This window comes from Macrobrachium nipponense, chromosome 28 (genome assembly GCF_015104395.2).
Source record: "Macrobrachium nipponense isolate FS-2020 chromosome 28, ASM1510439v2, whole genome shotgun sequence".
In the NCBI taxonomy this organism is placed as follows: domain Eukaryota; kingdom Metazoa; phylum Arthropoda; class Malacostraca; order Decapoda; family Palaemonidae; genus Macrobrachium; species Macrobrachium nipponense.
Window position 1 is genome coordinate 29,192,420 of NC_087217.1, and position 23,562 is coordinate 29,215,981.

At 47.3% G+C, this 23,562-nt stretch overlaps 1 protein-coding gene across 1 annotated transcript in view; it reads right to left on the reverse strand.

The window, feature by feature from the left end:
* The window catches only part of LOC135201142 (WD repeat-containing protein 55 homolog), a 43,911-nt gene that overhangs the window by 15,665 nt on the left and 4,684 nt on the right, over nt 1-23,562 (reverse strand). Inside the window, 4 exon segments of the mRNA XM_064230021.1 lie at nt 10,471-10,821; nt 10,824-10,884; nt 11,437-11,480; nt 11,569-11,634. Coding sequence (XP_064086091.1) covers nt 10,471-10,821; nt 10,824-10,884; nt 11,437-11,480; nt 11,569-11,634 — 522 coding nt within the window.

The following is a 23,562-nucleotide window of genomic DNA, read 5'->3' on the forward strand; positions in this document are numbered from 1 at the left end:
AGGACCAGCAGAAGGACCCCCCGTCCCACCGAGGTGGGACGGGCCCTTAGAAGTTCCCGAAGGAGACTTCTTAGGGGGGGGGAGGCAGCCTTCTTCTTCTTCAGCTTATGGGCCTTAGAAGTCGAAGGGGAAGAGGCAGCAGCAGACGAAGACGAAGATGACACCTTCCTCTTCTTCGTCAGCTCACGCAGGACAGTCGTCAGGTCCTCCATCCAGGGCCGGAGTCGGGCCTATTGCCGAAGCAACACGGCCCGACTGCCCTGTCCGAAGGACCTGGTGGGACTGGGGAAGACACACCATGGGCAGGACCAGCATGGGAACACAGGCGCAGGAACCAGGAGCGACAGGAACAGCAACCAGCTCAGAGCTGGCAGGAACAGCGGCAGCGTAAACACAGAAGGGACAGCCAAGCCAGTAGCGAGAACCACATCAGCGACAGGTACGGCAGGCCCCAGCCATCGCCTGTAGTAAATCATCGCAGCCAGCGGGAACCTGGTACTGGCGGCCGGTCCAGGGGCGAGCTGCTGGAACAGCGGAAGTCTGGGGCAGGCAACACGAAGAAAACAGAGGCGTCGGCGGCATACCCCTCCTCGGTAACGACAGCGACCGGCCCTAGAAGCGGCAGACGGCGTCACCGACACAGCATGGGGAGTGTAGACCAGCGGGGGAAGCAGCATAAGCGGCCGTGAAGATTGTAGTGGAGACCGCTCCAAGGTCACCGCCCCAGACCTCGCAAGACGCTGCAGCAGATCGTGGATGCTAGGCACGCCCTGCAGCCGCAGTTGGCCCATACCTGTCCAAGGTCGTCTCCCACGGATGTAGCACCTGCGGTAGCACAGACAGATTAGTAAGAGGGTTCCCTCACGCACGGGGGGTGGGGGGGAGACATGCCCCACCCGAACGCAAGGAAAAGACCCCAAATACAAAATACGAGGAAGCTGAGCGGGGGGGCAGGAAAGAAGACGAAGAATCGGATTACTAAGGGAGTCGCGGGAGAGCTTTCCGACGACTTCCTGGCAGACCTTCGCTTCCCTACCCCCGCACAGCAGTGAAAAGTATATGAAAATGAAACAGAATACTGCACTTGCGATTCAATTCATAGAACTTAAAGGGGGAAAGATCAATTCCCGGGTAAGAGCGGAAACTTGATCCATAATAATATGATGCTATCATAAATATATATGAAAATGAACAATACTGCACTTGCGATTTTCACTTTCACAGCAATAAATCGTAAGGATTAATTCCCGGGTAAGAGCGGAAATTGATCCAAAATTAAATTTGATGCAATTAATAAATGAAAATGAAAAGAAACTGCATTGCGAATCCACTTTCATTGCATTCTATTCATACAAAATAAGAGGGCTCGTGCCGAGCGCAATCAAGCTCTCGGCAACGAACGCACAGGGCAAAAATATAATGAAAAAATGTTATTGTTATAATACAATTAAGTTTGTTCATACTTACCTGGCAGATATATATATAGCTGTATTTTTCTGAAGTCCGACAGAATTTAAAAATTCGCGGCACACGCAGTGGGCGGCCAGGTGGTAGTACCCATTCCCGCCGCTGGGAGGCGGATATCAGGAACTATTCCCATTTTCTATTCATATTTTATCAGTGCCACTGTCTCCTGAGGGAGGTGTGGGCATTTTATTTTATATATATCTGCCAGGTAGTATGACAAACTTAATTGTATTATAACAATAACATTTTGTTCATGAAACTTACCTGACAGATATATATATAGCTGAATCCCACCTTCGGATGGTGGGAAGAGACAGATAGGATTTTTGGGAAACTAAATTAAGTAGATGATATACATCTTGGTTCCTGACCTGTTAGCATAGCCGACTTCGTGATTACTGTCACCAAAGTCTGCTTCTGCGTTACTAGAGTTGCCAGCGAGGTAGAGACCTGTAATGCTGGTGCGCTCTAGATGATCTGTCAACGGGGCGTGACCACAATGTGACTAGACCATATGACCATACTTTTGAGGGCACCGAAGCTAAACCACCACCTGACCTAACCTATCAAAGTTAGTTCCATAACTTCTAGGCTAAAGAAAAGGAACGCGCCTCAGCGACTAACCCTTCAAAGTTAAAAGCACACCTATCCTTTTCTATAGGATAGGATTCGTGTTGCTTCTTGCACCCAATAATATATCTACGGATATATGGTCCTAGCGACTTACGGATCTGAAATGTCGTCTTCACATCCCGTCGGGAGTGTGAAGCGAACACAGAGTTACTTCGCTAAAGCGTGGCACTCAGGATGTTACTGAGTGTCATGCTCTGTTGAAATGCTTCCGAGGCCGCGCCCTCACCTCTTGAGCATTCATATTAAGAAAAAATCTCAAAATCTTTATGCAAACATAATGAATGAGACCTCTTAAAAGAACTCCTTGGCTATAATGCCAGGGTGTTCTTGGACATGAACCAGTCTGGTCTTTTTACGGAACACCGCAGATTGTCGGGAGTGTGAAGCGAACCCAGAGTTGCTTCGCAAAAGCGTGGCACTCAGGATGTTACTGAGTGTCATGCTCTGTTGAAATGCTTCCGAGGCCGCGCCCTCACCTCTTGAGCATTGATATTAAGAAAAAATCTCAAATCTTTATGCAAACATAATGAATGAGACCTCTTAAAAGAAACTCCTTGGCTATCATGCCCAGGGTGTTTCTTGGACATGAAACTAGTCTGGTCTTTTTACGGAACACCGCAGATTGTCTGTTGACCTTGACTTTCTATAGTTTTATCAAGATAAAACTTGAGAGACCCTACAGGGCAGGACTCTCTAATGCCCTTGTCCAATAATTTGTGCCATACCCTTGGTCTCCAAGCCTTCGGGTCAATGGTCAGACAGGTTTTCGTTCTTATCAAGAACGGAAGGCTTAGCGGACAGACTGCATTATGTCCTTTAAAGCCAAAACCTCTGATGATGGCTAAAACCTCACTAACCCTCCTTGCCGTGGCTAGAGCGGTTTAGAATATTAGCCTTTCTGGTCACGCGTATTAAGTTCGCAGAAAGGATAGGTTCGAAATGCTTTGTTTTGGCATCAGAAAACTCAGACTACGTCTAAGTTCCATGCCGGAACCTTTGATCCAGAGAATACAAGATCTCCACCGACCTCAAAGATCGTGAAGCTTTGTTGTTTGACAGAACCGAATCTCTGAGCCTAGAGGCCGTCAACAACATATTTGCATATTCTACAACAGTTAGGACTTCTATCTTATCTCATACTTCATACGGAAAGATAGAACCATAACGAAATTCACAGAGGTCGAGGTGGAGAACAGTCATTTCCCTTCACTATCTCCAGAAACGGCCCCCTCCGATTGAAAACTGAAAATAGGCAGCACTGCTTTGCCTTGGCCAAGAGACTGCATTAATCTTGAAGATCTTATCGCTTCTCGATAGTCTGAACGCTTTCAGACTCAGAGAGGAGAGATATTAGATACTTCACTAAGTGACGATGTTTGATTACACCGATTCTCTCGGGAAGGGTCTTTGGACAATTCTCTGAATTACCTGACCTCTGTGAATCCAACCTCTTAGAGGCCACCATGTGGCGACTAAAGCTAATCCTCTAGGATCATGAATAAGGAACAACTTAAGAGGAAGCTCCTTCGTCTTCAATATTACGAAAAACTTAACGAAAGGACTCCCTCAGTCTCTCCTCACTTTCGACATACTTCTAAGTGAGGATTACTCAGACGTCAGTAGTTGTTGCCTTCGATCGAGAAGACCCCCACGGACGTGCACAGATTAACGAACCTATTGAGGATCGTTACGTTCCGTGCCCAACCATAACCAATTCTCTCCTTCTCGAGCTATGAGAGAGCTGAGAAAAATTATCCGAGATGATTTGGCCACTCGATCCAACCTCACCCTTCGAGGAACTGGAAAGCCGACTAATTTGGCTTCCAATTCTTTCAGACAATGTGCCAGAACATCGTCTCTGTTCGGATGTCTGGCACCCTCTCGCTATCACCTGAGGTGATCCTCAAGCCGTTGAGAGAAAATTAGAATTACAAGATCTTTGATGTTATTCCAATTTCTTCGTGAGGAAAATTTGTAGAGGTCTGAATTGCTGTTTATTCAGGGAAAACAAGCTTCTCCAGCGAGGAAATGGTCCCCAGCAAACTCATCCATTCCCTCACTCAGCCTGCTTCCTTCCCTAAATAAGGCTGCGCTTTTCATAAGCAGAGAGCATTATTATAGTGCTATGCCGCGTAGATTCGTACAGAATGTTACGTGCGGTAAACCCGCACCTAACAAGTATAAAGATATCTTGTTGAAATTTTCTAAGTAAACGGCAGGTATGATCATTCAAGATTACTAGAAATTCCTCAACCCGAGGCTAAAATCCATGATTGTAGGGCAAAGAGACGGTTTATTAAGCCATTCCCGCAAGGGAGAGAGACGTAACCAACCGCGCATGACACCGAGCTAGCCGGTACTGCGTAGATCACAGTAACAGCAGCCTTGATCATCGTCTCGCACTATATGCCTGAGTTGCCAGCTACTCCTTTTACGAAGGGATAGGTATGAATTATCGAGCCAAAGGAAACTCTCAAGCAGGCATATTTAAAACGAAACAAAATTCGCTAAATACAGAAGCTGAGTTGATGTTGCAGTTCAATTAGAATACTTCTCGTCTAAGTCGCAATCCGTAGAATAACTAGGATATGCGCCTACCCCTCGGACAATTCAACTGCTTAGTAGAATCATGTCGCGAGGTTAATATACGTAGTATATTTATAGTATTCTGAACAACGATCTCCATCCTAAATTTTTTCCTTAAAGAAAAAAAACAAAATAAGGATTGGAGAATAGACCACCTTCGATCTCTATCAAAAAGAGTGAAGGAGAAGTCTTCCTCGAAGGAAAGCTTCAATGGAGAACAGAATACTATCTGCCTGAGTTGCCAGCTACTCTTTTTACGAAGGAATAGGTATGATATTATCGAGCAAAAGGAAACTCTCAAGCAGGCCTATTTAAACGAAACAGAATTCGCTAAATACAGAAGCTGAGTTGGTGTTGTCGTAACAATACCTGAAGAGTTGTTCTTACTCCGAAAACTCTTGGAAGGTTGAAGGGAGTGTCAAATAAATACATTAAAACAACAGTTCTTTCGGCTTCTATCCGCAGAGGTTAATACGATATGCGTATATGACTCGACCCATGCGTTAGCAAAATGACGCAAGATAAACTACGTAAGTATTGTAGTAATTTGAACATCGAATTCTCTACTACATCTTTCCTGACGAGGAAGGAGAGAAAGAAAGGAAAACGACTGTCCCACGTTCGGTTCTGAAAATGAATGAGAGCTCTTCCGAAATTTGTTACTTATCGCTTAAGCGATAAAATGTTATGAAGATCTTTGTGAATGAGAACTAACCCATTACATGACAGAAAGTAATCCAGGAATTCGAGCATATAGTTTTCCCGATTCCCGCAGAAATCGAGGAAGGGGCAGGATTCCTGATTAGAGACTGGGCTTACGACAGGAAGGACCTTAATGTTCCCCTTCGGCAGCGCAATCCCGAAAGCAGACGAGGCGTTTTATGACACCGAAATCTGCTTACAGTTTTCCTGGAATTCATCAAGTGATGGATTCTATTGAACGCTCCCTTCGTAGAAAGCGAAGAAGACATCTTGACGAGACCAAACTCCTTCCTCTACTTCGACGACGCCCTCTTGAAGAACGTTCTTGCAGGAATCCTGCCGAACGTCTTGATGCTAGGACGCCTATCGTTCTGAAGAACGTCCTGGCAATGCTCTACCGAGCGTCATGACGTGTAGGATGCCGAGCGTCTTCAAAAGCGTCCTCGCTAGCGTCCTGGCGAGCGTCCTCGCTAGCGTCCTGGCGAGCGTCCTCGCTAGCGTCCTCGCTAGCGTCCTGCCGAGCTTCCACCGAAGCGTCCTGGCGAATGTCCACAAAAGCGTCCTGCTGAGCGTCCTCAAAAGCGTGCTGGAAAAGCGTCCTGCTGATGCGTCCTCAAAAGCTTCCTGCCGAGCGTCCTCAAAAGCGTCCTGGAAAGCGTCCAGCTACGAGAGTGTCTGAGCAGAGAACACCAAGTCTTCTGAACGACGTTTCAGAGAGGAACTCGTTGAGCGCCTTGATGCATGCAAGGCCCGCCAAGAGGCGTCCTGGCGAGCGACCTTGCCAACATCTCAATGTTATGACGAACCGCGTTTTGCGTATGACATTGAATATTTTTAAGGGACGTCCTCATGCGAGTCTCCATGGAGAGCCGCACGCTCCTCCTGAAGAGTGTGAACACTAAAGGAAGACGTATGGCTTTCGTCTTCCGCAAGGTGCTTGCCGAGCGTCCTGGAGAATGTCTCTACTTATAGGACGTCGAGCACCTGCAAAGCTTCCTCACGTCTAAATTGCCCTTCTTATGCCGACCAGAGACATAAGTTGTTTGACTGTGCAAAGCAGCTTGCCGGCCGTCAAACTTATCAGCTTGCTTTATCGAAGTAAAGCGAACGTTACATAACGTATACGGAGCGCAATGAGGAGAGGAGACGAATACTGAGTTGCTCCTCCAAAAGGTGGAATCAAGAATGTCCTTGATTACCAAATTCTTTTGGAATGCTAGCGAGGTTGAAACACTCTAACTTCCTGACGTTCACTTCAGCTCAAGAACTTCATGAGAGTTCAATCGCAGGAGGCTCAAATCACTCTTCTGGCAAGATGAATGAACCTCCTTAATAATGTATAAGTGATATATACATGAGCGTTCACTCGCAGGAGGCTCAAATCACTCTTCTGGCAAGATGAATGACCTCCTTAATAATGTATACATGATGTATACATGAGCGGTCACTCGCAGGAGGCTCAAATCACTCTTCTGGCAAGATGAATGAGCCTCCTTAATAATGTATAAATGATATATACATGAGCGTTCTCGCAGGAGGCTCAAATACTCTTCTGGCAAGATGAATGAGCCTCCTTAAATGTCCCTTAGGAAAAGAGCCAGTGCATTCTTCTAAAAGGGCAAAATGTGGTCTCTTTACTCTCTCATCCTCTCGTGACGAGAGAGAGGACGTGAAGCGTCCTCTTCTCTAAAGCTTCTTTAGGGGGCGCGAGTCCTTCCGAGAACTCCAACCCCTGTGTGGGGAGGACGCCTCGGAGGACGAGAAGCAATCTTTCAAGATTCGCGCACGTGCACGATCTTAGCAGCCTGGGAAGAGTCACAGGTTCTGCCGAAGGGACGCCAGATCGGTGGGGAGCCCCCGTAACCCTCTTGCGGCTTTCGACATGGCCCTCTCCCTGAGTCCTGGGAGTCCGACAGAGGTCCAGGCCTAGAGGCATTATGGGGCCGATCTGACGCCCCCTCCACAACACAAGGGGCACTACACTTCACAACACTGGTTGGAGAGCGAGCACTTAGTCTAAGATTACTTGATGTAATCCTTTAGCAGACACTTATTCTAGGCTCGTAAGCCATACCACAGGGTTAGGCAAAAAAAATCTACAGGAGGTTAGAAAGGTTCATTATTTTCTAACTTCTGTTTACTGTGGGAGGAAAACTCCTGATTCTAACACGCTCTAAAATGCGTAATTGAATCCTCCTTCTTCCGTAATCAGTCACACATTACACTAATTACCTTATGCAAAGAAAACATGTAAACGTCAGATTATACTAAGCGAGTGTCTACCGAAAGTTACGGTAGCCTCACCTTACCATGCAGACAACAAAGTCTGAAACTAGGCTAACTAGCTTCAGACATCAAATGCAATGAAAAAATTTACGATAGCGTATGCCTAGCCACAATCCAAGTTAATAATCGAAAGAATAATTAGGATACTTAAGTGGCTAATGAAGTTTTCAAAATCCTAGTCGGAGGTCTGTAAACATTGTTTACCGACCGGCGACAGAAAAAAATATGAATAGAAAATGGAATAGTTTCCTGATATCCGCCTCCCAGCGGCGGTGGGAATGGGTACTACCACCTGGCCGCCCACTGCGTGGTGCCGCGAATTTTTAAATTCTGTCGGACTTCAGAAAATACAGCTATATATATCTGTCAGGTAAGTTTCATGAACAAAAGAGTACTTACATCTTTCAATTACACACTTTCGCCCAAAATACATGACTCGGGGCGAGCGCGCCCGCCCTCGGCACCGAGACATAATTCAATTCATTTCATGAAAAGAGCGAAATCGCCGCCTCTACGGCGATAGCTCCATGTTGATTCATAATTAAGTAATGAAAATGAAAACAGTGTACTTACAGTTTCATTTTCAAGATCAAACAAACCATTAGTAGAAAACACAATATAAACAAAGCATACGACGATGAAACGGGCAGAGAGCGATGACGAACACGTCCCTTCACCCTCACCCGCGGCCGAAAGCAAAAGTGGTTCTTCACCTCTCGCGCGCGCACGATCGACAAGCAGTTAACTACCGTTCTCCCCTTGTTCGAAGCTTACGACCATCCCAGCTGCCGCTAGTTACCTTCCTATTGTTAAAGGACCGAGGGTTTGTATTACGTATCGGAACAAATAAATTTTAACATTTCATGTGTGGCCATTTTGCCACAACAACTAAACCTTTTGTTATTATTTTGGTATTTCCTAGTCCTGGTATTTCCTAGTCCAACAATGGTCTAGACAAAGCCAAGCGAGTATCCATTAACAAAAGATAAATCTCTTTTATCATTCACACTTCCAATTTATGTGCAATCAAATCTCATACTTGGGGTGACTGGCATCCCATCTAAAGGCAATATGCAGAGAGGAGAGTTTCCAGTATACAAAAGGTGGGAGGTCTCAACTGAGGTCTCTAACCTTCAAGGATATAATTACTGCATAACTGGAGTCTCCCTATGCAAAAGCATTTTCTGTTCAACATGGAATCAGTCACCATGTAAATTTGTCATTACATATTATTTTTCTGTGAATGCAATACTCTGGCTACTCAAGAAAATCAAGATTAAAAAAGGCTAAACCAATTAAATAGTACAGTACAAAAAATTGGGAAGGCCTCAAACAACTAATACTTCTATAAAAACTGACATCTATTCACATACAGTACCAGCAGACTGCAATATAGTACTTGAAAAATTAAAGAAATTCCAATTATTTTTACAACTACATACTGCATGACTTTTCATTACACTAGACAATAACTTAAGTATTTATAATACACTAAATAAAATTTTATGTAATAACAATGCATGTTTAACTATGCCTTCGAAGACTGAAATGAGATGTGCAGTTCAGAGTTAGGTTTTCAGTTTCACTACACTATCAATGCACAGCTTGAAACTAATTCAACTTTCCATGAGCTATGAACTCCATTATACCCTCTACATTAAGTTCATTCCTCATCCAACTTCATGGGGAAAGAGTATCCAAATGGCAATCCCCACACGGTATCATTATATGCCCTCATTATGAATTTCTTGGTTTGCTTTACTGTCTTGCGACTGATAGTGCCAAACATTCATCTACTCTTTTTAAACTAAAGAAGAATCTAAAGGTTCCTACCTGCCTCTCCCTCCTCATTTACAAGGGTATTCATTCTTCCAACTACCTTTGACATCTTGAATGCTGCTACTTCCATCATACTTTAATGCCTTTTTTGTTTTTTGGTCAGTCTAATCATCAACCTTGGTTAAATAATTCATGTGCCTACACCCTACACCTCTCTTCCTCCCAACTTATAACCTCTCCTCAGAGATGCCTCAAATAAAATAGGCTGAGTCAAACAGGAGGATCTACCTCCCATGTAAACAAAACCTCAGACAAGTGAATCAACAATTGCAATCTTCAGAAAACTGTTGTCATGAAGACTGATCAACAAGGAAGCAGTAAAATTAGGGAACTATGCATTAAACTGTCACTGGACATCACCACCAGAGAATCCTACACATCCTGCCTGATTTCCTAAACTACCAGGACCTAATACAGTCTAAGGAACCCTCTCTTGAAATGAAACTACTGTTAGGGCTTGAAATTATTGTTAGGTTAATTTAATGGAAAATGTAAATTCAACCAACTCATCTAATTTGCAATTCTGGTAATTTTCTCTCCGAACAAAAATAGCAGCTATAACATTCTATCAATAATTCTTAGAATATAATATAAAATTTTGGCCAAAGGGCAGGAGCTTGGAACTATGAGGTCGTTCATTGCTGAATCAGAAATTGACAGTAAAAAGATATGAAGGGTGTAACAGTCAGGAAAACCTCACTGTTATACCTATGAAACAAATTGGTTAGGAGAGGGTGAAAAGTAAGATGGAAGAAAGAGAATATGAACAGAGGTAGAGTAGAAGTAATAAAAGAGGTTGTAGCTAAACGCCGACGGAAAGCTACAAAGAGCCTTAGTAGTGCAAGGTGCACTGCATGAGGTCAGCATTATCCCCTATGGACCCATAATTTTTAGATGGAACTGATCTCTCATAAAATGCAGGGATTATATACCAAGACAATCCAATCAAAGACCTACCTGGGCCTCCAAACGTTTGGCTCGTATGTTGATGCCCGACAGCGAACCATCGCAAAGAGTTGCCGCCACATACTTTTTGTCTCCAAAGAGAGAATGGACAGTTTGTTCACCACATTTGTAACTAAAAATAGATTTGTTTTTTCTCAAGTCCCATAACTTGACAACGCCGTCATCGTCACCTGTGGCACATATATTTTCGTCAATTTCAACAAAGCTATATATACTTGCTTCGTGGGCTTCTTTGAAATGTGACTTTATGGAAGAGTTCTGAATGTCCACGATGGCAAAGGACTGGTCTTTGCTAACACTGTAAAGAACTTTGCCGTCAGCACTGTAACAAACGGTGCGGCAACGGTTTGTCCGTGATGGGACAATCTCGTCACTTCTTCAGCTGTGTCCCGACTATAGCGATATCTAGAACATACGGGTCAAAGTTAGACAATTATGTATTGTCATTTGACATACTAAAAGTGAATGCAGTAGTAACACCTCAATATAATAAATTTTTTTGGGGGGTATGGCTTTTGGTAAAAATGACACCTTACTTAGCCTGTAGAGTTCTTAACCTGAACTTTACACTTACCATTGGCCTGAATTTATCTAAAAATATATCACATCTAAAATGGTAGCATGACAAAAATTAAGGATAAATGTAGCTTATAAGTAAAGAAGACTGTCAAATTGGTATTTGACTAAAACTATTATTTACTTTTAAATTAACATATAATTTCATTGATTTATGTAAAATCAACACAAAAACTGGCATCTGTTTAAAACCCAATATTCAATATCTCATTATACACATGATTTAAATGATACAATTCTTAAATTGTTCATGCACTGAAATAACCAATTAAAGTTTCATCGTGATTCCCCTGAGTCAGTAATCATCGAATAACATTTCCTCAAGACAGAAGGCCCTTTAAAGTCTTATAACAGTCCACACACACCAACTGAATTACTCACATGATGATTTCCTCCATCCATGTGGCAGCTGATAGCAGTTCGAGCTCGGGATGGAAACATAAGTCAACTGCACTAGTCAACTGCTTTAGAATCATACAATGTCTGGAGATGGTTTTTCTGTGTGCTTCAAACCGAAGGTTTAATACCAAAGACCTCTTCAATGGTGGTCTCCGGCACTGAACTTGAGTCACTGTCGGTCTGTGGATAAGCATACAAATACAATATTATTATTATTATATTATCATTATATTATATTAGTATTATTATTATACAAGTACCGTATATTTCGGCGTATTAGTCGACCCTTTAGCCCCAAAAAATCATGCCAAAATTAAGGGGTCAACTTATCTACCGGTAACAAAAAGTGAATCTTTATAATTTTGGCATATCGGTACAGGAATCCAGGCTTTACAGTTGGCTAATAACAATGACAGCCTTGTTTGAGGTAACTATGTATGTAAATACCAGTATTAAAAACATTCACACTGTAATATGACAATAATAATACCATTAGAACATCCATTACCTTAATAAAATGACAATTTGTCGAAAATTGCATTTTTTCCTAACTATACAAACCTGAGGTCCTTTAACAATAGGAAGTAGCTAGCGGCAGCTGGAACGGTCGTAAGCTTCAAACAAGGGGAGAACGGTAGTTTAACTGCTTGTCCGACAGTCAAACAAATCACTTTTGCTTTTGGCCCATGCAAAATACGCAGAGTGAGGGGTGGCATGAGGAGGGACTATATGTAAAGGTCCTCAGGTTTTGTATAGTTAGGAAAAAATGACAATTTGTCGAAAATTGCATTTTTCCTAACTATACAAACCTGAGGTCCTTTAACAATAGGAAGTAGCTAGCGGCAGCTGAACGGTCGTAAGCTTCGAACAACAGGGGAGAACGGTAGTTAACTGCTTGTCCGATCGTCTGGGAGGTAAACAAATCACTTTTGCTTTTGGCCCATGCAAAATACGCAGAGGGGTGGCATGAGGAGGGACTGTATGTTAAAGGACCTCAGGTTTGTATAGTTAGGAAAAATGCAATTTTCGACAAATTGTCATTTGTTCCGATACGTATACAAACCCTCGGTCCTTTAACAATAGGAAGACTCACTTCTTGGTGGGAGGAATCTGAGTCTTTTGATGAACAGACTGGTGTTCGTCCATCCCCTGGAATGCCTCCTGGTCGTAAGAGCGAGGGAGGGATCCAAGCCTCTGTCCGATTGATCGGGGTGTGCACCGCAGGATCAATGTCAGACCTCTGGGCCGAGTACTAAGAGAGAGGCAAGCGTATCTCTTCGTACCAGCAAGCAAGAACTTGTTCCTGTTTGCAAGAGGCAACATAAAGTATGGTTGTCTCAAGCTGGCATCCACTTCCTCCCCCTTGTTGGAGGAAGTGGTGGATATACGCTCCTACCCTAGTGAAAGGGATAGGATGGGGCCTCTGTTGAGTAGCTCACCTGCATCTTTGTCCTTATCAGCAGGGTGACGACCGTGTCCCTCTAACCACAGGTAGAGGGGAAGAAAAAGATGGGAAGGAGGAGCCAGTCACACTCTCATTCACCATCCATTCTTACGGTCACACTAGGACTCGATGCTGTTCAGCCTGCGAGGGTCTGGGTTCGCTACACAACGTGTTTGAGCAGCCACCACGGGTCCCAAGGAAAAAGATCCAGACCTGTGGGCAATATCCCGAAGGTAGAAGGAAGGGCATGTGGTCTGGTTGGACCAGACCCCTGCCTTCAGTACCTGCGCCAAGAAGTTCTTGTGGACAAGGCAGCATCTCCTTCGCATCGAAGGCGGTGAAGTCCATTAGGGAGGGGATTGTGAACGACTCGAACCAATCGTCAGGGACCGAAGGGTTCTGAGTCTTCGCTACGAAGTTCGGTACGAAATCGAGCGTCACGGATCCCCATCCCCTGGGTGCCTGACTTCGCAGGAGAAGTCATGCAGTTCCTCAGAGGAAAAGAAGGAAATAGTCGCATGACCTATCCCTCTTCTCTACTTCGTGATGTCCCAGTACCCATACTGGTCTGTCCGTTAGCAACGGAAGTCTCTCGCATCCTCCTATCCCCATGCAGCGAAGTTTCTCGGTAGTGGATGGACACCGACACTCCATGGTGGGTGTCAATGGTATGGTACTGTGACAAGCTATTAAAACGAAGTAATGGTTGCTGTGTAACAACCGAACTAAGTCAACAGCGTAATTCGTAACTGACTCGGGCGCTCTGACAGCTGCCGACTGACTGCGTTCGGTAGGAGGCAAGTTGTCAAAGCAATCCGAGTAAGTCACGTGACCTTCGCCTTTAAAGGGTTATGCCGAGAGACCAAACAAATGATGTATTTTGTTTGTTCACCAATGCCGGACAGCGAGGTGATGATTCTCTTAAGGCATGCCCTACCCAAACAGGCGAAAGTCAATTGCCTTCTAGAGACCGAGGGTCCCTGAAGTAAAACATCTCATGTTTTGTTGAATCTCAGCTAAGGAGAAACAACACTATGTACCGTTGAAGACGAAGGTAGATATTGAATGCAACCTACGTCTTTCACATATGAATCGAGAGAAAGGATCTCAAGATTCATAACCTGTGCTTACAAATGACTGAAAACGCTACCCGCTATTTCATTGCTGTCCGGTGAGAAGTCGTAGTTGCAATGAAAGCGGGGCGTTCTTCGGTAATGAAAACACAGGTGAAAGCCGCCTGAAGACTGCTTCTCATGGGCTGAACATTTGGAGGTAGAGCTGTCAGGTCGGAGAGTAGGCGATGTCTTCTGACACATCTTGTAATTCGGGTTGAACAATGAACAATTGTACACTACTACGAATACGAGATATTTTGAAGACAAACTCAGATGTCTGCAAATCATTCGCATTATCGCAGTGCGATGCAGCGGGAGACTTGTACAGACTTCTGTTACCGTGCGGTAAACAGAAAGATGAAAGAGTCCAAGAGATATCTCTGTTGAAAATTCTCGCAATGTCGAAGGCGATGGAATCCAGCGTCACCGCAGTAGATGGTCCTTCATTATTGCGAGAATCCCCGTTAATCAGAGACCTAAGTCCATGATTGTTAGGCAGAGATACGGTTCGGTAGTCATCAAGCAGGGGAGAGAGAGACATACATGACCGTGAATCTCGGAGGCCCAGCTGATACTGAGCTGCTATGAGGCAGTTCAATACGCAGTGGTTGACCTGCTGACTCGTCATCCTGAGTTGCCAGGTAATCCATTATTCCACGAAGGAAGCGTTCGGCTAGAACTACCGAGCATAAAAGATATGCTCGGGCAATTATATTTAGGCGAAACGAATTTCGGTAAATATAAAAGTTGAAATGGTGTTGTCGTGACAAAACCATAAGTATATAAAATTGAAACTGAAAACTCCTGGGAGGTTGCAGGCAACCCCGAGTTGCAGTTCAATTAGAATACTTCTCGTCTAAGTCGCAATCCGTAGAATAACTAGATATGCGCCTACCCCTCGGACAAGTCAACTGCTTAGCAGAATCAGGTCGCGAGGTTAATATACGTAGTATATTTGTAGGATTCTGAACAACGATCTCCATCCTAAATTCTTTCCTTCAAGAAAACAAAATAAGGATTGGAGATCGACCACCTTCGTTCTCTATCAAAGAGAGTGAAGGAGAAGTCCTTCCTCGAAGAAAGCTTCAATGGTGAACAGAATACTAAGACGATAGTTCAAGCCAAACTGGATATTCCCGTCCGATCTCCTCTATTCCAGGTTGGTCGCCTACTGTGAGATAGTTTCTTTCAGCAGCAGTCTTCTTCACAATGCTAGAAATTCCAGGAATTCGAGCATAGGCGAGGTTCCCGATTATCGTGTACATATCGGGGGATTCTCGTCTCGCTCACTTTGGACCGTGGTCTCGCGTAAGTGTTTGAAGATCGTAAAAAACTCGAACACTAATGAATGCGCTAGAAATTTCCGTAGAATTCTAAGCAGTCTGCGAAACCCCCACCGAATTCGTCAAACGATATCGGCTGGTGGTCCTCTCGATTCCCGTAGAAATCGAGAATGGAGCAGGATTCCTCCTCAACGACCGGGGCTTACGTCAGGTAGGACCCGAAGGTCCCCCCCGGTAGCGCAGTCCGAACGTGGGATCCTACAAAGAAATCTCTGTAGGATCCTTCCCCTTTCCCTCGTAGCCGTAAGGAGAGAGGGAATGGGGAAGGAATTGGATACTCGCTCGCCTTCCCAGTGGAACTAGCAGTTGGAGAAGAGTAGGAGCAGCCATCGCCTTGCGGCGATGGCCTCTCAGAGTCTGGGAAAACGTATCGTCAGGAGAACAAAAACGTTTTCCCAGCGGAGGGTTACGAACTCTCACTGTAAGGTAAGGGTCTGCCGCCCACTGTGAACGTCGTCTGGGTGGGGCTGATCGACACCTGACAGGAGAGGAGCCGATACCGTCCTCCGACTCATTCCAGTCCTCGTCGATGGTCGAAACCTCTCAGGAGGACCGAAGGAGTATTTAAATACGGTGTCCGAAGACACGTAGAAAACGCCGCTGTCGCAGTAGAGGAGGTGGAAGTAGCTTGATCGACCGGCCAGAACTGAGAGAGCCTTCTTGTCCGGAGACGAGACACTGGTTCGAGACAGAATCGGCAAGCTCCGATCGCGGCAGACCCACCGTCGGTTTGGGTTCCCTCTCGGGCCCCAAAACGACTCGAGCAGAGACGTGGGCTCTGCTGGTGGGAGCGGCAATCCTTCCGCAGGGTCATTATGCTGACGAATCAGCTTAATGACTTCTGCAAATTCCTCTGTATCTCGGGAGTAACCGCGTCTTGCGGAGTAAGGACCGTCCAGTCCCTCCAACAAGAACAGATCCCTAGATACTCCTCCTTCAGAAGGAGGAAGAGCGGCAGACCCCTGACGGTCGCCTCCAGCTAATTGCGCGTATTGTCCTGGTCGGTCCTAGAACCGTGCCTGGTCCATACGGCGTCATAGCGGGGTCGCTGAGGCGGCGCACCTCTCGCGATCACTCATAGGTACCTCGCTCCTCCCGTGGCGTAGCCCCGAGGAGGTTGAAGGTACAGGAGAGGCAGACCTGACGCTCCCCCCTAGCTCGCTGGCAGGACCAGCACGTGCTTGGAGGGCTGCTGCTGATCGTCAACCCGCGGTGGCGATCGAGCAGCATGCCTAGCCTTGCCGCTCGCCTGAGGCGGACGAGGCTTGGCTGAGAACGTCGACGCTGATCTCTAGCGTCAGGCGAGCTGTTGCTGGTTACCGTCTTCGCCCGGTCCCGATGGGAGCGGCGTCAGGTGACCTGCTAGGCTCGCTGTCACGGTGAGACCGGCGAGCGTCCTCTCGGCGCGTCGAGCTGCTGGTACCAGCCGTGGCTGGTACCGGACGGCCGCGGGGACCCCTTCCTCGCCTCAACCCGTTATGGGAGAGGGCAGACCTGACGCTCCCACCCCCCCTCGCTCGCTGGCAGGACCAGCGTGCGTGGAGGGCTGCTGCTGATCGTCAACAGCCGCGGTGACGGTCGAGCAGCAGGCCTAGCCTTACCGCTCGCCTGGGGCGATTGGCTCGGCTGAGAACGTCGAGACCGATCTCTAGCGTCAGGCCGAGCCTGCCGCTGGTCACCGTCGCCCGCCCGGTCCCATCGGGAGCGGCGGACGGGTGACCTGCTAGGCTCTGTGTCGCGTCGAGACCGGCCAGCGTCCTCTCGGCGCGTCGAGTCGCTGGTACCAGCCGTGGCTGGTACCGGCGGCCGCGGGGACTCCTTCTCGCCTCAACCCGTGGCTGATCAGCGACCGTCACGTTAGCCCGAGCAGCCAGTTGATCGCTGCGAGAGCGTCCATGGCCTGGCGAGAGTCGTGTGCACGACTCTCGCCAGTCTTCTGCTCCACGCCGCTGTCTTGACGGCGAGCGAGCTCGGGCGTCAAAACTTTGGCTGGACGGTCTTCTTGGAAGAGCGTCCACTCGCTGCTCTCTCAGACGACGAAGAATGCGGCCGAGACTGAACCTGGTTTAGCGGCAGACCGCTAGCACCAGGTGAGGACGCACCAGCCGAGGCTGGTGCCCTCTGGTCCCCGTCGACTTCTTCTTCGCAGAAGAAGCGACGGGCCCCGTTCCCGAAGGAACAGGAGGACCAGCAGAAGAGCTCCCCAGCTCGCCTGATCGAGCCGGGCCCTTAGAAGATCCCGAAGGAGTCTTCTTAGGGGGGAAGGAGGCAACCTTCTTCTTCTTCGGCTGTTTGGCCTTAGAAGTCGAAGGGGAAGGAGAGGCAGCGGACGACGAAGAAGACGACGAAGACGACGACGACACCTTCTTCCTCTTCCTCTTCTTCTTCGCCAGGCTCCGCAGGCCAGACGTCAGGTCTTCCATCCAGGAGGGAGCCGGGGCAGTTGCCGAAGCAACAGGGCCCGACTGCACCTGTCCGGAAAGACCTGAGACTGTGACAGCATCACCAACAGCAGGAACAACAGGAACAGGTCCAGGAACAGCAGGAACATCTGAAAGTGAATGAGCAGCAGGCACCTGATCTGAAAGGGAATGAGCGGCTGGGACCGCAACAGGTACGCAGGCACGGCAGGTACCACAGAGAGACAGGCGTCCTGTCGGCAGCTACCGTCATCCTCGGCACTGGCGGCAGGTCCAGGGGGGTACTCTTTGGGCAGCGGCAGTCCGGGGTCGGCAATAACAAAAACCCAGGTGGCGGTGGCACGTCCTGATTGGCACGGCAGGAATTGGTTCTGGATTGCAGCCGTGTGTTAACCGACATGACATGTGGTGTGTACACCAGGTGCGGTGACATCTCATATGCTGGGTCGAGATTGTGGTTGTTGTAGTGGTTACCGTATCATGAGTGACCACTGCCGACCCCGCCAACCGCTGAAATCAACCCCTTGCAGTCCCAGCGACTCCCACACCTGTCCAGGTCGTCCTCGCTGATGGCAAACCTGCGGAAGCAACAGTCGGGTTAATTAGAGGGGCTTCCTCGCGCCTGGGGGGAGAGAACCCCACCCAGAGCGGACGGAAGACCCCGAGTACAACTGGACGTCCGTTACCAAAGGAGTCACTGGACTTCCGATGACTTCTTGTGTCCTCGTACAGCACCCACTGCCTCTGACGAATGCATACACGTTACACAGGGTCCGTTGCGGGAGCACTCTCGCCCCCCCCCGACAACGAGTACAAACCTCGTGAGGAAATCTACATCTACATCCAAGGTCGTCTCCCACGGATGTAGCACCTGCGGTAACATAGATAGATTAGTAAGAGGGGTTACCCTCACGCACGGGGGGAAGACATGCCCCACCCCCCCGAACGCAAGGAAGACCCCAAATACAAAATACAATGAAGAAGCTGAGCGGGGGGCAGGAAGGAAGACGAAGAATCGGCTACCAACTTCCTGGCAGACCTTCGTTCCCCCACACCCCCGCCCCCACACAGCAGTGAAAAGTAATATGAAAATGAAACAGAATACTGCCCTTGCGATTCACTTCATGAACTTAAAGAGAAAAGATCAATTCCCGGGTAAGAACGAAACTTGATCCAATAATATGATGCTATCATAAAATATATGTGAAAAATGAAACAGAATACTGCACTTGCGATTTCATTTCACATAAAAAATCGTAAGATCAATTCCCGGGTAAAGAACGAAAATTGATCCAGATTAAATTCATGCAATCAATAAATGAAAATGAAAAGAATATTGCAATTGCGAATCCACTTCATTGCATTCTATTATACAAAATTAAAAGTTCGTGCCGAGCGCAATCACACTCTCGGTAACGAACGCACAGGGCAAAAATATAATGAAAAAAGTACTTACATTTTTCAATTACACCCTTTCGCCCAAATACATGACTCGGCGCGAGCGCGCCCGCGCCCTCGGCACCGAGACATAATTCAAGGGTTCATAATTAAGTAATGAAAACAAAATGAAAACAGTGTACTTACAGTTTCATTTTCAAGTCAAACAAACCATTAGTAGAAAACACAATATAAACAAGCATACGACGATGAAGCGGGCAGAGCGATGACAAACACGTCCTTCACACCCGCGGCCGAAAGCAAAGTGATTTGTTTACCTCCAAGGTCGCGCGGCGCGCGACGATTCGGACAAGCAGTTAACTACCGTCGTTCCCCTTGTTTCGAAAGCTTACGACCGTTCCAGCTGCCGCTAGCTACTTCCCTATTGTTTAAAGGACCGAGGGTTTGTTATTACGTATCGGAACAAATGCAATTTTCGACAAATTGTCATTTGTTCCGATACGTAATAAACAAAACCATCGGGTCCGTTTTAACAATAGGAAAAGACTCACTTCCTTGGTGGGCAGGAATCCTGATTGTCTTTTGACTGAACAGACTGGTGTTCGTCCATCCCTGGAATGTCTCCCCTGGTCGTAAGAGCAAGGGAGGGATCCAAGCCTCTGTCCGATTGATCGGGGTGTGCACCGCAGGATCAATGGTCAGACCTCTGGGCCGAGTACTAAGAGAGAGGCAAGCGTATCTCTTCGTACATGCAAGCAAGAACTTGTTCCTGTTTGCAAGAGGCAACATAAAGTATGGGTTGTCTCAAGCTGGCATCCACTTCCTCCCCCTTGTTGGAAGGAAGTGGTGGATATACGCTCCTATCCCTAGTGGGAAAGGGATAGGATGGGGCTCTGTTGGAGTAGCTCACCTGCATCTTGTCCTTATCCAGCAGGGTGACGACCGTGTCCCTCTAACCACAGGTATGAGGGGAAGAAAAAAGATGGGAAGAGGAGCCAGTCACACTCTCATTCACTCATCCATTCTTACGGTCACACCAGGACTCGATGCTGTTCAGCCTGCGAGGGTCCTGGGTTCGCTACACAACGTGTTGAGCAGCCACCACGGGTCCCAAGGAAAAAAGATCCACCCGGACCTGTGGGCAATATCCCCGAAGGTAGAAGGAAGGGCATGTGGTCTGGTTGGACCAGACCCTGCCTTCAGTACCTGCGCCAAGGAGAAGTTCTTGCGGACAAGGCAGCATCTCCTTCGCATCGAAGGCGGTGAAGTCCATTAGGGAGGGGATTGTGAACGATCGAACCAATAGTCAGGGACCGAAGGGTTTCTGAGTCTTCGCTACAAGAATTCGGTACGAAATCGAGCGTCACGGATCCCCATCCCCTGGATGCTTGACTTCGCAGGAGAAGTCATGCAGTTCCTCAGAGGAAAAGAAGGAAAAATAGTCGCATGACCTATCCCTCTTCTCACTTCGGTGATGTCCAGTACCCATACTGGTCTGTCCGTTTGCCACGAAGTCTCTCGCATCTCCTATCCCCATGCAGCGAAGTTCTCGGTAGTGGATAGGACACCGACACTCCATGGTGGGTGTCGATGGATGTGTACTGTGACAAGCTATTAAAACGAAGTTAATGATTGCTCTGTAACAACCGAACTAAGTCAACAGCGTAGTTCGTAACTGACTCGGGCGCTCTGACAGCTGCCGACTGACTGCGTTCGTAGAAGGCAAGTTGTCCAAGCATCCGAGTACGTCACGTGACCTTCGCCTTTAAAGGGTTATGCCGAGAGACCAAACAAATAATGTATTTGTTTGTCCACCAATGCCGGACAGCGAGGTGATGATTCTCTTAAGGCATGTGCCCAACACGGCAAAAGTCAATTGCCTTCTAGAGGACCGAGGGTCCCTGAAGGAACAAAACATCTCATGGTTGTTGAATCTCAGCTAAGGAGAACAACACTATGTACCGTTGAAGACGAAGGTAGATATTGAATGCAACCTACGTCTTCACAGACGAATCGAGAGAAGGATTCTCAAGATTCATAACCTGTGCTTACAAATGACTGAAAACGCTAACCGCTATTTCATTGCTGTCCGGTGAGAAGTCGTAGTTGCAATGAAAGCGGGGCGTTCTTCAGTAATGAAAACACAGGGGAAAGCCGCCTGAAGAACTGCTTTCTCATGGGCTGAACATTTGGAAGTAGAGCTGTCAGGTCGGAGAGTAGGCGATGTCTTCTGACACATCTTGTAATTCGGGTTGAACAATGAACAATTGTACACCTACGAAATACGAGATATTTTGAAGACAAAAACTCAGATGTCTGCAAAATCATTCGCATTATCGCAGTGCGATGCAGCGGGAGACTTGTACAGACTTCTGTTACCGTGCGGTAAACAGAAAGATGAAAGAGTCCAAGAGATATCTGTTGAAAATTCTCGCAATGTCGAAGGCGATGGAATCTAGCGTCACAGCAGTAGATGGTCCTTCATTATTGCGAGAATCCCCGTTAATCAGAGACCTAAGTCCATGATTGTTGGGCAGAGATACGGTTCGGTAGTCAATCAAAGCAGGGCAGAGAGAGACATAACTGAGCGTGCATCTCGGAGGCCCAGCTGATACTGAGCTGCTATCAGGCAGTTCAATACGCAGTAGTTGAGCCTGAGCTCTCGCTGACTCGTCATCCTGAGTTGCCAGGTAATCCATTATTCCACGAAGGAATGCGTTCGGCTAGAACTACCGAGCATAAAAGATATGCTCGAGCAAGTATATTTAGGCGAAACGAATTTCGGTAAATATAAAAGTTGAAATGGTGTTGTCGTGACAAAACCATAAGTATATAAAATTGAAACTGAAAACTCCTGGGAGGTTGCAGGCAACCCCGAGTTGCAGTTCAATTAGAATACTTCTCTTCTAAGTCGCAATTCCGTAGATAAACTAGGATATGCGCCTACCCCTCGGACAATTCAACTGCTTAGTAGAATCATGTCGCGAGGTTAATATACGTAGTATATTTGTAGGATTCTGAACAACGATCTCCATCCTAATTCTTTCCTTCAAGAAAACAAAATAAGGATTGGAGATCGACCACCTTCGATCTCTATCAAAAGAGAGAGAGTGAAGGAGAAGTCTTCCTCGAAGGAAAGCTTCAATGGTGAACAGAATACTAAGACGATAGTTCAAGCCAAACTGGATATTCTCGTCCGATCTTCTCTATTCCAGGTTGGTCGCCTACTGTGAGATAGTTTCTTTCAGCAGCAGTCTTCTTCCTAATGCTAGAAATTCCAGGAATTCGAGCATAGGCGAGATTCCCGATTATCGTGTAACATATCGGGGATTCTCGTCTCGCTCACTTTGGACCGTGGTCTCGCCTAAGTGTTTGGAGATCGTAAAAAACTCGAACACTCTGAATGCGCTAGAAATTCCGTAGAAATTCTAAGCAGTCTGCGAAACCCCACCGAATTCGTCAAACGATATCGGTGGTGGTCCTCTCGATTCCCGTAGAAATCGAGAATGGGGCAGGATCCCTCCTCAACGACCGGGGCTTACGTCAGGTAGGACCCGAAGGTCCCCCCGGTAGCGGAGTCCCCAACGTGGGATCCTACAGAGAAATCTCTGTAGGATCCCTCCCCTTTCCCTCGTAGCCGTAAGGAGAGAGGGAATGGAAGAGGAATTGGATACTCGCTCGCCTTCCCAGTGGAACTAGCAGTTGGAGAAGAGTAGGAGCAGCCATCGCCTTGCGGCGATGGCCTCTCAGAGTCTGGGAAAACGTATCGTCAGGAGAAAAAGTTTTCCCGCGGAGGGTTACGAACTCTCACTGTAGGTAAGGGTCTGCCGCCACTGTGAACGTCGTCTGGGTGGGGCTGATCGACACCTGACAGGAGAGAGCCGATACCGTCCTCCGACTCATTCCAGTCCTCGTCGAGGTCGAAACCTCTCAGGAGGACGAAGGAGTATTTAAATACGGTGTCCGAAGACACGTAGAAACGCCGCTGTCGCAGTAGAGGAGGTGGAAGTAGCTTGATCGACCGGCCAGAACTGAGAGAGCCTTCTTGTCCGGAGACGAGAGACTCTGGTTCGAGACAGAATCGGCAAGCTCCGATCGCGCAGACCACCGTCGGTTTGGGTTCCCTCTCGGGCCCCAAAACGACTCGAGCAGAGACGTAGGCTCTGCTGGTGGGAGCGGCAATCCTTCCGCAAGGTCATTATGCTGACGAATCAGCTTAATGACTTCTGCAAATTCCTCTGTATCTCGGGAGTAAACCGAGTCTTGCGGAGTAGTACCGTTCCAGTCCCTCCAGCAAGAACGATTCCCGAGATACTCCTCCTTCAGAAGGAGGAACAGCGGCAGACCCCTGACGGTCGCCTCGAGCTACTTGCGCGTATGTCCTGGTC